The sequence below is a fragment of the Leopardus geoffroyi genome, chromosome B3 (genome assembly GCF_018350155.1).
Source record: "Leopardus geoffroyi isolate Oge1 chromosome B3, O.geoffroyi_Oge1_pat1.0, whole genome shotgun sequence".
Lineage (NCBI taxonomy): Eukaryota > Metazoa > Chordata > Mammalia > Carnivora > Felidae > Leopardus > Leopardus geoffroyi.
The window spans coordinates 47,316,213-47,331,359 of record NC_059337.1 but is presented as its reverse complement, the minus strand read 5'-3'; the positions used below and the strand labels follow the sequence as shown (position 1 = coordinate 47,331,359).

Below are 15,147 nucleotides of genomic sequence, written 5' to 3'. Positions count from 1 at the left end.
GGGGGCCTAGCACGGAGGGGCTCTCCATGAGAAATTGTTAGTGACTAAGGGAAACATTAGCATCAGTCAGCATATCCTGAGTGATGAGGTGACAATTGGATACCAACACTCAGTTCCATTGGCTGTGTTTATAAGGGTTGGGTTTAGGTAATAACATCATATTTCAATGATCATGATGTGTTGGGAAAACACGGAGATATAGTGGGCATGTAAATGAGGCCATCACACCATGTGAATACCCAGTAGTTTTATGACCAGACTGCACAAAGGGAGGTTTCATAGTCGTTTGAATTAAAAACTGGGCACAAAAAATTGCACAGTGAAACCATGAAAATCTGCACTGCATGGGTCATTGTCTTTTTGTTCACACCGGTATCGTGATTTAGTTTCAGCAAAATTAACATTATCCTCGATACAAATTTATGTTGTGAATTTGAATTGTATTGGCTTCTTTAAAAAAAAAAAAGTTTTTTTTTTTTTTTTTTAACATTTATTCATTATTGAGAAACAGAGAGAGACAGAACATGAACATGGGAGGGGCAGAGAGAATGGGAGATACCGAACCCGAAGCAGGCTCCAGGCTCCGAGATGTCAGCACAGAGCCTGATGTGGGGCTCGAACTCACAAACCACAAGATCATGACCTGAGCTGAAGTTGGACACTCAACCGCCTGAGCCACCCAGGTGCCCTGAATTGTATTGGCTTCTTAAATGTATTTTAAAAAATTGCATTGGCTTCTTAAATGTATTTTTTTTAAACATGGTTGTATGGTATCATAGGAACTATAATGGTTTTATATTTGTACAGTAAGTTAACACTAAGGGTCTTTGAGAACCTTTTCTTTAAGGCATCTGTACATTATACAAGCTTGTGAAAGACGAAAATAGGGACACCTAGGAATACGTTTTAATGTTTCAAACTGCTTGTGAAAAGCTATTTTTAACAAAATAAGATTAGTGGAGGCTCTGAGTGGGCTATTTTAGCATGCTTTCAAGAGAGTGAAATTTTGAAACATCTATATTCCTATGAATACCAAAGAATATACTGACAAATCCCAAAAGGATAAAATATGTAATATTTTTGTTTTTTTACATAGTTGAAACTTCTGTTTCTGGTTACTGCTTCAATTTCTAATCATTGAAAAACATCGTGAATTGTACAACTTCCGTACCGGAGACATCTGCATAAAACATTGTTATTTCTGTATAAAACAAAGACAATGGAATTGACAGCCTTTGCCCATCTCTGCCAGGGCTGGGGTTACAAAGGTGTGCAGGGAGAAGCTCCCAGTTCTGACTTGACCTTGGTGCTTCTGGCCCCACGAGACCAGAGAGGAGGGGTTCTGCACTTGGGAAATGAGACCCAAGAACAGACAGATTCTTGCTTTGAAATGACCTGTGAATGGTACTTGCACACACATTTCATTTGAATACATGGTGTTTGTTTATATCGTGTTCATTTCTGTCTTTGTACCTTAGGGCTGCTCTAACAAAATACCAGAGACTGGGTAGGTTATAAACAACAGAAATGGATTTATCACAGGTTTGGACGTTGAAGATAAAGGCTCCAGCCTGTGATGTTCTGGTGAGGGCCCTCTTTCGGGTTTCATAGCTCATGCCTTCTTGCTGTTATCTTCACAGGGTGGAAGGGACTAGGGGACTCTCTGGCATCTTTTTTAAAAGAACACTAATCCTATTCATGAGGGCTCCACCCTCAATGACCTAACGCCTCCCAGAGGCCCTACCTCCTAGTAGCATCATCTTTGGGGGTTAGAAATTCAACATGAATTTGGTGGTGGTGGTGGGGCACAAACAATGGCAACTTCCATTTATAATTCAAGGCTGTCATACTAATGAGCTCAGCCGTGTGGAGCTGTGCAGCCCGGGAGGCTGGGGCAGAAGATGAAGAGTGGAGTGTGAAGGTAGGGATGGGGTGGGTGGGGCTGTTTCAGGAAAGAAGGCGGCGAGTGAGGGCCTCAGAAACGCTCACATTATCTAAAAGAACTACCCGTTCTCTAATTACCCGAGTAACCGGTGAGAGCAAGGTGCAGCATGTTTGGTGTGACTTTGGCCTCTGGGATAGTCCCCCTTCCCCTGCCACACGCCCAAGAGTTTATCAGGCTTCTGGCATCACCAAACGTTAGGGGTAATAACTGATGAACAGAAAACCTGCATTTGCACATGTGGGAATCTGCTAGGTTTCTATTTCAGGTTTATTTTAATTTGCTATTTTACGATTTTTGGGTGGCTACATACTGTTACCTTTTGTTTTTAACAGTCCTGCTGTATGATACTGAGTAAGCTTCTGGGGACAAGTCCAGGTGCCTGTCATTTGTAGCAGTCTTGCTGGGTCCTGTGCAGATAGCTGAGAGGTACATTTAAGGCACCTGGTTGGCTTATGAATCGATGCCTGAAGGGAAGTGGGAAGACTGCATGCCATGGACCCTTCCTGGGTGGCTCTGGATTTTGCTCTCATTTGGCCAGGTTTGCTCATGATACTGACTCCTGCCATCTTTTCCCTGATGTGGGCAAAGGTGGACAGGTTTCCCTGGTCATCTTATTTTGAGTGACCAAGAAGAGATACTTTGCAGAAGGCATAACGTATATGCCAGGGGAGAATGTTTAGCTTTGGAATTCACTTGGCAGAAATTGCGTTTGAGGAGGTTCTAGGAACGGGGCTTGTTACAGCTGGCCTTGTTGGAATTCCACAGTGTCCTCTTTACTTCCCTTAGGAGACGCTTCATAACCCAGGGCCTGCTTTCTGCTTTTGGAGCACACACATCATGTGAACGTGGCTGCCCGGGGTGGGAAGAAAAGCCACAATAATCCTGATGTTCAGGTTCTAGTGTTTTATTTTTTTAATTAAAAAAATTTCTTTAATGTTTATTTATTTTTGAGAGAGACAGAGAGAGCACAAATGAGGGAGGGGCAGAGAGAGAGGGAGACACAGAATCGGAAGCAGGCACCAGGCTCTGAGCTGTCAGCATAGAGCCTGATGCAGGGCTCGAACTCATGAGCTATCATATCATGACCTGAGTTGAAGTCAGACGCTCAACTGACTGAGTCACCCAGGAGCCCCAGGTTCTAGTGTTTTAAACAGCGACACATATAACAGCTGAAGGTAGGAGTATGTGTGAAAGGTGGGCATAGGAGATTTGTTTTGGAAAACCTTGACTTTTTAAAAATTGTTCCCATTTTAAAAGGAGCTGTGTGCATCGTGCATACGTTATTAATTAGTTCATTCATTTGTTCATTTGGTGCCTGCCATGTGTAAGATGCTGTTCTGGCTGCCAGGAATATGGCAAGCAGGAAGGCCTCCTTGAAGAGTAACCCTTCTTTTTTTTTTATTAAAAAAAATGTTTAATGTTTATTTATTTTTGAGACAGTGAGAGATGGAGCACGAGGTGGGGAGGGACAGAGAGAGAGGGAGACATAGAATCCTAAGCAGGCTCCAGACTCCAAGCTGTCAGCACAGAGCCTGACACGGGGCTCGAACTCACAAACCGTGAGATCATGACCTGAGCCGAAGTCGGATGCCCAACCGACTGAGCCACCCAGGCGCCCGTTTTTATAGCGGCAGGACAACTTGCTTTAAAATATCAAGAACAATTTTATTTAGTTATTAATTTTTTTAATGTTTATTTTTGAGAGAGAGGGAGACAGAGAGAGTATGTGAGCAGGGGAGGGGCAGAGAGAAGGGAGACACAGAATCCGAAGCAGGCTCCAGGCTCTGAGCTGTTAGCACAGAGCCTGACACGGAGCTCAAACTCACAAATGGTAGGATCATGACCTGAGCCAAAGTCACACGCTTAACTGACTGAGCCACCCAGGCACCCCGGCAAGTAGGTTTTATTTTATGTCTACGCTAATTGTCAGTGACTACAGGGGTGTAGTGTTGAGGAGGATTTTGAGGCTAGATTTCGGCTTGTAGAAAAAAGGCAGTGATCGATAACCTTGTGTTTATGTATTTTGGGCCTAGGCTCCCTATAGGAAACTGTAGCACAGATGTCATGGATCTGTCTCTGGATAAGATCTTTTCTGTGTGCTTGGCAACATACAGACATCCGTTTATACTTGCAACAGTTGTTTATTAAATTTCCACTATAGACATAGCACTGTACTTTAGATTCTCAGCTGTCTGGGTTCTTAATTAGTTAATAACTTATTTCAGGATGTTGGTGGTTAAGAGCTGTTTGGTTAACCAGTGTGGTTTTTAGTCTCTGACTCGTAAGTATTGAAAAACGTTTTATGATCAAAGTTACTTTCTTGTAGCCATAAATGCCACATTCCTTATTTTTCACTTATTATTTCCTGTTATTTTGTTTAGCATACAATATATGATTTAATTTTCTCAATTACCAAATACACTCATCATCAATAATCTGGCTTTAGTGATAGGGAAACATTCAGAGATGATAAAGAACTTGTCCAGAGCCAGGATTTGACTTGAGTCAAATGTCAGACACATTCCCCACCCTTGCACCTTGGTGCTGTGTTCCCAGAATTGGAAACTTCTTTTTCTTTTTTTTTTTTTTAATGTTTTTATTTATTTTTCAGACAGAGAAAGAGAGAGCATGAGCAGGGGAGGGGCAGAGAGAGAGGGAGACACAGAATCTGAAGCAGGCTCCAGGCTCTGAGCTGTCAGCACGGAGCCTGACGCAGGGCTCGAACTCATGGACTGTAAGATCATGACCTGAGCCGAAGTCGGACACTTAACCGACTGAGCCACCCAGGCACCCCCAGAATTGCAAACTTCTATCTCTTGGCCCTGCACTGGGAGGAGAATTGTTTAGAAATGATTTCAGGGTTAAGAGGTAAAAAGGGATGAATAAAATATCATCAACATTGTTTGGACACGAATTCTGTATTTTTTTCAGAATGTATTTATATTCCATGTGGAATATAAAATGTCAGGCAATGAATTTTAGAATTGAAGTTGGGAATGTAAGAACACTATAAATTTATTGATAATACACATGCCAAACAGGTAAGGAAAGAGGAGTGGGATCAAAATGACAAAAGTGGAACAGAGACCGATGTGATGGAGACCATCCATGGGGACAGGAGGAGCAGACTTCCAGAGGCGAGGTGGGGGTCCCTGGAAAGCCAGCTTGGTGTCCGTGCTCCAGTTTGAGTGTGGTTAGACTGGTTAGTCCTAGTGACCCCCAATCCTTAGACTCCTGGATGGCCAAAGTGTCCATCCCTAGTATAAAAGGAACCTTTCTACAGACTCCCCCACCCCCTCCTCTAGCCACTTTCCTTTTTGTATGAGGGGAGGGTATTTAGGAGGAAGTGGCAGCCTTCAATATTAAAAGCTGAATTTATTCCCCCTAAATAGAAAACTTTCGGTTGTCATTCTTACCTTCTTCAAACCACACTGAACTACGTAGGTTAGACAGCAACTCTGCTGTCATTTTTCAAACCTCAAAGCTTATTTTTGAAACTGTTTTCCCAGGGAGTTCTGAAGGCTTGACAATGTGAAGACATTTCCTTTGAAATCTTAAAAGTTTGATCAGTTTCCTATGTTTGCACCACAGAACAGATAGATAGGAAGGAAGGAAGGAAGAAAAGAAAAAAGAAAAGAAAAGAAAGAACATAAAGCTTAGTTGAGGTAAGACTGCCTCTTTCTGTCATGTTTGGGAATGAGCACATTTAAAAACCCGTCTGCATTTTGCTAATATTAGGCTTTCCGCATTCTGATTTTTCACTTTTATCTAGTTGACATTCTATTGTGGATACTTCCCCTAAAATTCATGTCTTCCCACCTGTCCTACAAGTGGTCTTTTAAGAGTGAATGTTTTGTCCACTCTTTACACATGTTAACTTGTGTGTATCATCAGACTGGCGGCAGCTTCCCTTGGAGCGAGACAGTTACAGGATCCCACTCAGGGGACGTTACTTTTTGGTTTGTCGCTCACTTCCTGTTTCTTGGAATTAAGTTCAAGACTGCTCTGAGGAAGCTCATTAGCTCCCTGCCTCTGCTTTAGATGCTCTTTTAAACGACTTGTATGATAAAATAAGAATTACTCATTCCATGCAGACTTACACAGAATTCTTTTCCTGTGCCAGGTGCTGTGCTGGGGGCTTGAGCCAGCCTGGCCTCGCTTGTGGGGACTGTCATCCTCAGGACCGAGGGCAAGCCATGGAGGAGACATTTCCAAATGCCTAGTGGTGTTTCCCTGGTAGCTAGGAGAGCCTCCGGAGTGGCTAGTGACTATGTTTCCAGGTCTTGGGGGTTCCCCTGGGAATTAGAGCAGTGAGGTGGGGATGTGTGGCCCAGCACTGTCACTAATCTCTGTGCTCAGCTGATAACATGTGATGGCCCAGAGAGAGGAAATGTTTCTGTCTGGCATATGTTCCTACTTCCAAGTGCTAAGCTCTTTGTTCTTACTCAGAAACACACTCATTGATCTCGCTAACTAAAGCAATTATCATCATTTAGTGGTCTTTTCCAAAAGCATTATTTCCACTCCAAAACACCACTTTTATTTGCCAAGTGTCACAATGTTACATCCTGGCAATTGGTCCACATTTATTGCCAAATTATGTAAGTCCTTGGTTGGGCTTAGTCCCCAACTGAGCAAATGTGTCTGTGGAGAGCATTAGGATTGTGGCATGGCCTGGTATCTGAAAATGAACAGCTGTCCTTAAACTCATTCATTAATTCAGTGTTTACACTGTGATTGGGAAGGAAATCCACATTTGTTTAAAACACCCGTGCCCAGCTGAGAAATGTCATTCTGTGAAAATATTGGATTGAGGTTTGTTGTCAAGGAAATGTAAATAGTGGACATTTCATGAAATTCAAATATGTGGATTAATTTACTAACAGGGAGCTAAGATTATAATAAACCAAGGTGGCCTTATTCAAAGATTGAAATGTAATTAGTGTTGACTGTAGTAGCAGCAGCTAATGAAAAGGGCTGTAAAACCCTCGAAAAGAATTTTCTTAATAAATATTAGAAGAAATATTTTCATAGAAAACTCAGAGTCAGCATAGAAGAGATTATTGGTGAGGAAGTTGTGACCCATTTAGCAAACATCATAAACAAAGCATTGCAGGGAGTAAAGTTGTTTGTTCAGAAGCTCTTGTGTTAAAAAAGTACTTGTTACGAACTTGAATGAATACGAACACTTGTAGAGATCCAGAATAAAACGTGCTAGTCCTGCTCGGAATCAGGATTGAGACACACCCGGTCATCTTGGTCCTGGCCTTTGTGCGTTGCTTCTTCAGCGTAAGGCACGTTGGCTGTTCTTATTCTAGTGTTGAGGTGTTCTATAAATATTACTAGCCTCGTCAAGCTAGATCAGTTTAAAAGCAGGCAACTTATCTTTTTCAAAATCCCACTCAAAAGATCATAAAGGCGCAAAAATGTTAAAAGCTACGAAGACGAAGAATGGCACTGTAGACCCTGTGGAGATGAGCTCGATCACACACAGAAGAGTGACCGTTGTATTGGTGGGGTGATTGGGCTTCACCCTGTGGTGGCAGTGGTGGAGAAAGGAGGTGACTTTCCTGGAGAGCCGCTGGGAGGCTCAGGGATGGAAGGCATGAAGCCTGGGTTGCTATAGGAGGCAGGGATGAGGGGCCAAATTCTAGGGAACTGTGTAAGTGCCTTGAGAACCGGAGCAGCTGTCCAGGGCCTCGTCTACACCCTGTATATCTGGATACCCACGTGCTTCTGCTCTGTTGCCCACCCCGAGGAAGGGAAGGGAGTATGGGTGGCTGAAAATAAAGGGATTGAATGAAAGCTGGGACCTCCACACTCTTCCCTGCCCTGTCTCACAGTGCCCGCAGCCAGGCCTGGGCAGCCCCAGCAATGATTGGGAGATTCCTTCCTTGAGAAATCAAACTGCGCCAGAAAAAAATGCTCCAGATCCTGAAATGTGCGTGTCCCTCATTGGAAATCTTGGCACCTTTCCACGTCCATTACTTGAAGCTCGCTAGCTAATAACTCTGCTGCACACACACAGAGCCTCCAATCTGCTTTTAGGAATTCACTGCTAAATAGGATTGGGCAGCCAAGGATCCCAGTCTTATTAGGAAAGGTTTCAACATGAAAGAAAGGACCAAAACAAACCAGAAAGGAGAAACCTTATAGCAGATGCAGATATAGCAGAAAGCAGAAAAAACTTATTTTTTTTGAAAAAAGTTACAGTTAGTATCTTCCAAGGGAGAGAAGCTATCTTATGTCTAAAACGAGAATAGCGTTTATGACACAGGAACACTTGGAGAACAAAAAGGAGATAAGGGGGATGATAAATACTTGAATTTTTTAAAAAGCTGAGGATGTAGCTCTCAAGTAGAATTAAAAGGACAGAATTGAGAAGTGGATAAGAAAAGAAAATTGAAACAGCCTAACAGATACAACATTACTAATATATTACATGCAAAGGCCAAAACAGTTCTCTGAACATTATCAGAGAAATAATAAGAACGTTTCATAGAACTGATGACATGAATTTCCAGATTGAAGAACTACATTAAACGCCCATGTTTTATAAAAGTGCCCAGTCTTACAAAACCCTCATTCATATACGTCATGGTGAAATTTCAGAATAGCAGAGATAAAGAAAAGGTCCTAAAAACTGTGGGAGAAAAAGAAACAGGGCACACTTGGAAGAAAGGATGTCTTAATAGTAGAATTCTTAACAGCATCCCTGGAAGCTACAGGATAATGGAAGTAATACTTTAAAAAATTGGAGAGAAATTTATTTCTTAGAAAAATTGTTTTTAATAATTTATTTTTTTGAAAGAGAAGCAGAGCACGAGCAGGAGAGGGGCAGAGAGAGAGAGGGAGACACAGAACCCGAGGCAGGCTCCAGGCTCTGGGCTGTCAGCACAGGGCTTGCAGGGCTTGAACTCACGAACCATGAGATCATGACCTGAGCTGAAGTCAGACGCTTAACCAACTGAACCATCCAGACTCCCTGAGGGAAAATTATTTCTAACCGTGGATTCTAAATCCAGCTGGCCTATCAATCAAAAGTAAGCATAGAATAAAGACATTTTTCAAAATACAAGGACTGAAAAAGTTTACTCTCTTGGGTCTTTTCTTAAGAAGCTACTCAGTTGTGCTCTGTCAGACCAATTGGGTAAACCAAGAACAAGGAAGGTCCAAAACTTAGGAAACAATATGGTGCAGAAGGAAGAGAGTAACCAGACCTTAATAGAGAGCAGGAGGATTGGCGGCTGCACCAGGGGAAAAGGGCACCAGATCATCTAATATGTTGGTTATTTGAAAATGAATACAGGTAAGCATCTAACACGTCATGTAGCAGATGAAAGAATTTAAGGTTAGGTATTATTGAAATGAAGGCAAGTGCAAATAGCAATCACATATTAACTCTAGAAAAGTTAAATATTTTAAGGAGAGATGGCCATGGTTTTCAGTTTGGCTCTTTAATGAATAAACATTTATATAATCATAACAGTATATATTAAAGTAATATAAAAATATATTATCATAATAATACAAATATAAAACTGAGAAGCTAGCAGAGTGAGAAATTGGTATGTATGGTGTGTCCCATATGTAAAAGGGATACAAAGTTGCTGCGAGGCATAGTACTGAGCGACATGGAGGTGTATACCAGAGAAACAGCTAAAATTTGCAGTTGGTTTCCTCTGGGGACTGTGATCGGGATGGGGAACGGAGGCTGAAGAGTCCAGGTTTTCCCTATGTCTTGTTTTATTTTGATTAAAATGAAATCACTTAATTCTGTTAGTATAGCTCTGAAAGTAAAAGTAGGCATAATGACATAATTGGGATTGGTGACTTAATAATGAATTTGCAGATGAATATACCACTCTAAATTATTCTTCTTTGTAAAATTGGAGGTGATGACATCTAACATATTTAGCATTTAAAAGAATAGTCACCAGCAGAAGTGACAGCACCATGCTAGTAGGAGACAGCTACATCCAGGAAGACTTAAGGCAAATTGAAAAGATAAAATAAGGATGTATGATGGCTGAATAAATAATTGCTAAAGTTGTATGGATGTATTTTGAATTCCATGCTTTAAAAAAGAGACTATGTCCATTACCCATTAAATGTTGGCAAAAATTGTCCCTACAGAGGAAACCTCAGTACATTTAAAAAGGAAGGAATAATAGAAGTTTAATTTTCTGGCTACAGTGCGTGTAGAAATTAACAACATAGAGAAATAAAGATCCTCTAAACCAAAACAACACAACAGCAAACATACTGGATGTGAAAAAACTTTCTGAGAAACAACTCATGGGTCAAAGAAGAAATCAAAACCACAACTTGAAACTATTTAGGAAATAATGATAGAAACATTACTGTGGTGGAAGTTATTGGCTGCTTTCCGAGTGTCTGTTTGCTTCTGCCTTTTTACTAACACCACGCTGATTTTTTTGAGTGTCAGTGACCAGCTAAAAATCTGTTCCCCAGTCCACCCTTGTACATGGGGGTGGCCATATGATCAAGTTCTCACCAATGAGGTAGATATAAAGTAATATTGATGGATGGGACTTTCAGGAAATCTCCTTAGAAAGGTTGACTCAGCTGGCCTGATAAACCTTTGGCATATGTGATGCTGGTTAGCCAATCATAAAGTGTCTAATACATACTACAAGTAGATGACTGGAAAGATAAAAGAGGTATTGCTCAGAAATATCCTGCCATCTATTCCAGCCTTGGACTTCCTACCTCTGGGGGAAAAAAAAAAATCCTAACTCTTAAGTTGCTATTTTGGGTCTCTTTGTTAGTAGAAACCAGCTCAGTTCCTAACTGACATAGATATCACAACTCATGGGGTATAATTAAAGAATCAAAGTAAATGAAGCACGCAAGTCATGAAATTGGAAACAGAAAAACAAAAGCAAAGGAGAGCAGAAGGAAATAATAAAGAACTAGAACTCAATAAGAAAATTAAAAAAGGAGGGGCACCTTGGTGGCTCAGTCAGTTAAGCATCTGACTCTTGATTTTGGCTCAGGTCATGATCTCATGGTTCAAGAGTTCAAGCCCTGCATCAGGCTCCATGCTGACAGTGTGGAGGCTGCTTGTGATTCTCTCTCTGCCCCTCCCCCACTTGTACTTTCTCTCTCAAAAATAAAGAAACTTAAAAAAAAATTAGAAAAATGATTGCTATGTCTTGAGAGCTAGTTGTTTAGGAGAACAATTATTAATTTTATTTACACAAGAGACCAGTGAAGAAAGCACAAATAAAGACACTGGATAACTCGAGATATAAAAGAGATGAAATGATCTATGCTTTGTAAAAAAAAAAAAAAAAACTCTGTGCAAATAAATTTGAAACTGTGGATCTGATAGATGATTTTCTCAGAAAATGTGCTGCCAGACTGAGTCCAGAATAGAAAGACAACTGAAAAAGGCCCCTAGCAGTGAAAGAAATGACACAGCTGTTCTCTGTGACTGGTTGCTACTGTTCTTCCTGGGGCTTCTCTGCTCTCAGAGTTCTTCAGGGGGTGGAAGTGATTTCTGGTGGGAGGTCTCTGAGGGTGGGGTGGGCTGGGTGTCCTTCCCGGTCATCTGTGTGCGGTCTTTCTGACATGGTGGCCACACCCCACCAAAGGTGATGGCACCCGATTCTTAGCATTAGGATACATCACAAAGTAAAGGGCCCTGAGTCCTCAGTGTTTTATAACATTTTTCAGATCAATGTGTTACTGGAGCCCTTTTGGTAAGAAAAGATGATGAAGAGTTATTTTTAATCATTTTCTCTGATTGTCAGCCTCACAAAGTCAAAAATGTTTTAAATGTTATATCCAAATAAATAGTGATAAAGATTTCAAAGCAAGGCTGTACATAAAAAAGGTTGAAAGTGTTATTCCAACAAGAAGATCAATAATAGTACGGGAGAAAAGAAAAATGGTGAGCATCAGAATTCCTTAGCTCTTAATTGTTCCGTGGAAAAGTACCTTGTTCTCAAATGCTGGTAACTGGAACATCCTATTGGTTAAAAATAAATAGCATAAAGTGGGAAGAAACCAACTAAGGAAAAAAACCCAAAGCAACCAGAACGGGCTGTCAACTAGAAACGGAGTAAGGAAGTTATGCCAAAGGTGTCAGGTTAGTATGCCAGCCTTCCACCCAGAGGCCAGGGTTCAAGCCCAGTGTTGACAACACTGTGGTCACAGAGGGCATCCGGAAAGGCCTATTTGGGTGACCGTTTGGTTCTGAAGTGTCCTTGCTCCTTGTGTCTTCTTGAACTTGCCCCTCATAATCTTCATTTAAACAGATGAGATTCGTACCTAATGCCCTCTTTTTACCTGTTTTTCCCTGGTAGCGAGAACCAGTGAACCATGGAGCTCTATTTCGGTGAATATCAACATGTGCAGCAAGAATATGGTGTCCATCTGAGACTCGCAAGTGATGATGGCAAAAAATCAAGGAATGCCCAGAACTCTAAGGCAGGCTCCTATGGTGTCAGTATTCGGGTACAGGGAATTGATGGCCACCCCTATATCGTCCTGAATAACACAGAGCGGTGTCTAGCAGGCTCGTCTTTTTCTGAAAACGGGCCACCATTTCCATCTCCAGTGATAAATAACCTGCCTCTGCATTCCAGCAACGGGTCTGTGCTAGAGGAGGACAGCGCAGAATTGCAGCTCCCAGAAAATCCTTATGCCCAACCTGGTCCTGTAAGAAACCTGAAACAATCCTCTGTCTTTGAGGGCAAGAATGGGGTTCTAGAAGGCAAAGAGGGGCCGGTGAAGCCATCTCACATGCTCAACTTTCAGCGGCATCCAGAGCTTTTGCAGCCCTACGACCCTGAAAAGAATGAATTGAACTTGCAAAATCACCAGCCTCCTGAGAGTAACTGGTTAAACACTTTAACAGAAGGTACCAACAATAAGAAGGCTTGGACATGTTTCCCCAAACCTAGTAGTTCGCAGCCTAGCAGCTCTCCTTTGGAAGATGTGGGCAAATCCAGCGTGACGGCCATTCGTTTGTGCAGCTCTGTGGTCATAGATGACCCCAAGAAGCAGACCTCAGTGTGCGTAAATGTTCAGAGCTGCACCAAGGAGGGGCTGGTAGAGGAGGCCCTTTCCCCCAGTGGGAGGTCCCTAACTGCCCACAGCCCACACACCCATCCTGAAACCAAGAAAGCCAGGCCGGACGTGCTTCCCTTCCGGCGACAGGATTCCGCGGGACCCGTCCTGGATGGAGCTCGGTCCCGGAGGTCCTCTTCCTCATCAGCAACTCCCACTTCGGCCAACTCTCTGTACAGATTTTTACTTGATGATCAGGAATGTGCCATCCATGCTGACAATGTGAATCGTCATGAAAACAGACGGTACATCCCCTTCTTGCCAGGAACTGGGCGGGATATTGATACAGGATCCATTCCTGGCGTGGATCAATTGATCGAAAAGTTTGACCAAAAATCTGGGCTCCAGAGGAGAGGAAGGTCTGGGAAGCGAAACAGAATCAACCCTGAAGACAGGAAGAGGTCCAGAAGCGTGGATAGTGCCTTTCCCTTTGGTCTCCAGGGGAACTCCGAGTACCTAAGTGAATTTAGCCGGAACCTGGGCAAGTCCAGCGAACACCTCCTCCGCCCGTCACAGGTCTGCCCGCAGAGGTCACCTGCTCAGGATCACCGTGGGAAACAGAGCGTGGGCCGTGCCTTCGCGAAGCTACAGGGGGCCCCCCTCAGGCCTCCCCAGCAGAGCAAAGATGGGAAAGTTCCAGAAACCAGAAGTGGTCGGGAGAGTACAAACACGCATGCATCTTCCCTCCCAGCACAAAGTAAAAAGGAGGAGGAAATCAAAACAGCCACCGCTACGCTGATGTTACAGAATCGGGCGCTAGCAGCTTCGCCTGACTCTGGTGCCAAGAAGATTTCTGTGAAGTCGTTTACTTCCACCTCAGATACTCAGGTGATGCTAGTGGGTCCTTCTTTCTTTCCTTCTTTTTGCATTCCTTCTGCAGCCTCATGCTGCAGGAGGCTCTGGGAACACAGACCCTCTATCTTGAATCAGCAATTGCATATCCGACATTGTTTTAGTTTTCCCCTGCTGAGTTTTCAACCCACTGCCAATTGTATGGTTTTCCAAGTCAGTTCAGTACACCGAGAATCCCACTGTGGTCTTGCCTGTAAACGGACTTGTCAGAGTACAGAGAGGCTTGATTTTTTTTTTTTTTTTTGTCAGCCTATGTGTGAGATCTCAAAGTGTGCAGAGTTTGTTTCCATCCAGAGGTTCAGTGTTGAGGTGTGTGTAGATATACTGATTTTTCTCATGAAATTGAGCGACCGGGTTAATACCTGGCCTGAGGAACTAGGTTAATTCTAATTTAGGTTAATCCTAAAGTGATGGAATTTATTTAAGTGATATATTTAGTGGTTTGGTAGTACCCATAAAAAATAATGATAGTGATAAAAGTGCTAATAAGGGTGTTAAGTGCCAGCCACTATTTGTTACATATCACAGGACTGCACCAACTCTGTGAAGGTAGGTACGATTAATCTCCATTTACAGGTGAGAAAATTGAGGTGAGGTAAAGTTAAGTAACTTGCTCAAGGTTACAGAGCTACTAACTGGTGGAGCCAGTTATAATGAGGATCCTTACCTGAGGAATTGTTTTCGGAAAGTAGGAAGGTGTTTGGAAGCTTCTGCTTCAGGGTTTCTGCCTGCTTCCTGGAAACTCCATCCTGTGATCTAATAACAGCCTTTATATTCCAGGCCACACCAGATCTGTTGAAAGGCCCGCAAGAGCTCACTCAACAAAGCAATGAGGAGACGGCCAAGCAGATACTTTACAATTACCTCAAAGAAGGGTTGGTGATATTCCTTAAAGGAGCAAAGTATTGTCCTTTCTGGTGGGGTCTTGATTTTTTTCTCCTGAGACCTTGTATTTCGCCTTCCCTTTCTGATCTGTGTGAACTATTGAGGCTTAGGACTCAATGGCTGGAGTTTTCGTAACAGTATTTGAGTCTTGGGTACTGAGTGTGAAGAGCAAGGGGATGATGAATATATGTGATATATATTTTAATTATTTTAAACCTGTACATCCAATGTGAGACTCGAACTCACGACACCAAGAGCAACAGCCACATGCTTTTCTGACAGGGCCAGCCAGGCACCCCTGTTTTTCAAAGACTTTTTCTTATTTAAAAAGAAGTTCAAAGATGGGAAGAATATCTACTCTTCGG

At 42.5% G+C, this 15,147-nt stretch overlaps 1 protein-coding gene across 5 annotated transcripts in view; it reads left to right on the top strand.

Annotated features, from left to right (window-relative positions):
• CGNL1 (cingulin like 1) overlaps nt 1–15,147 on the top strand; it is a 160,027-nt gene that overhangs the window by 45,786 nt on the left and 99,094 nt on the right. For all 5 annotated transcript variants that reach the window (XM_045449616.1, XM_045449615.1, XM_045449617.1 and 2 more), the window contains exons 2-3: nt 12,280–13,873; nt 14,678–14,772. In XM_045449616.1, the coding sequence (XP_045305572.1) occupies nt 12,296–13,873; nt 14,678–14,772 (1,673 nt within the window). In that variant the 5' untranslated portion in view covers nt 12,280–12,295. The remainder of the gene's footprint in view (nt 1–12,279; nt 13,874–14,677; nt 14,773–15,147) is intronic.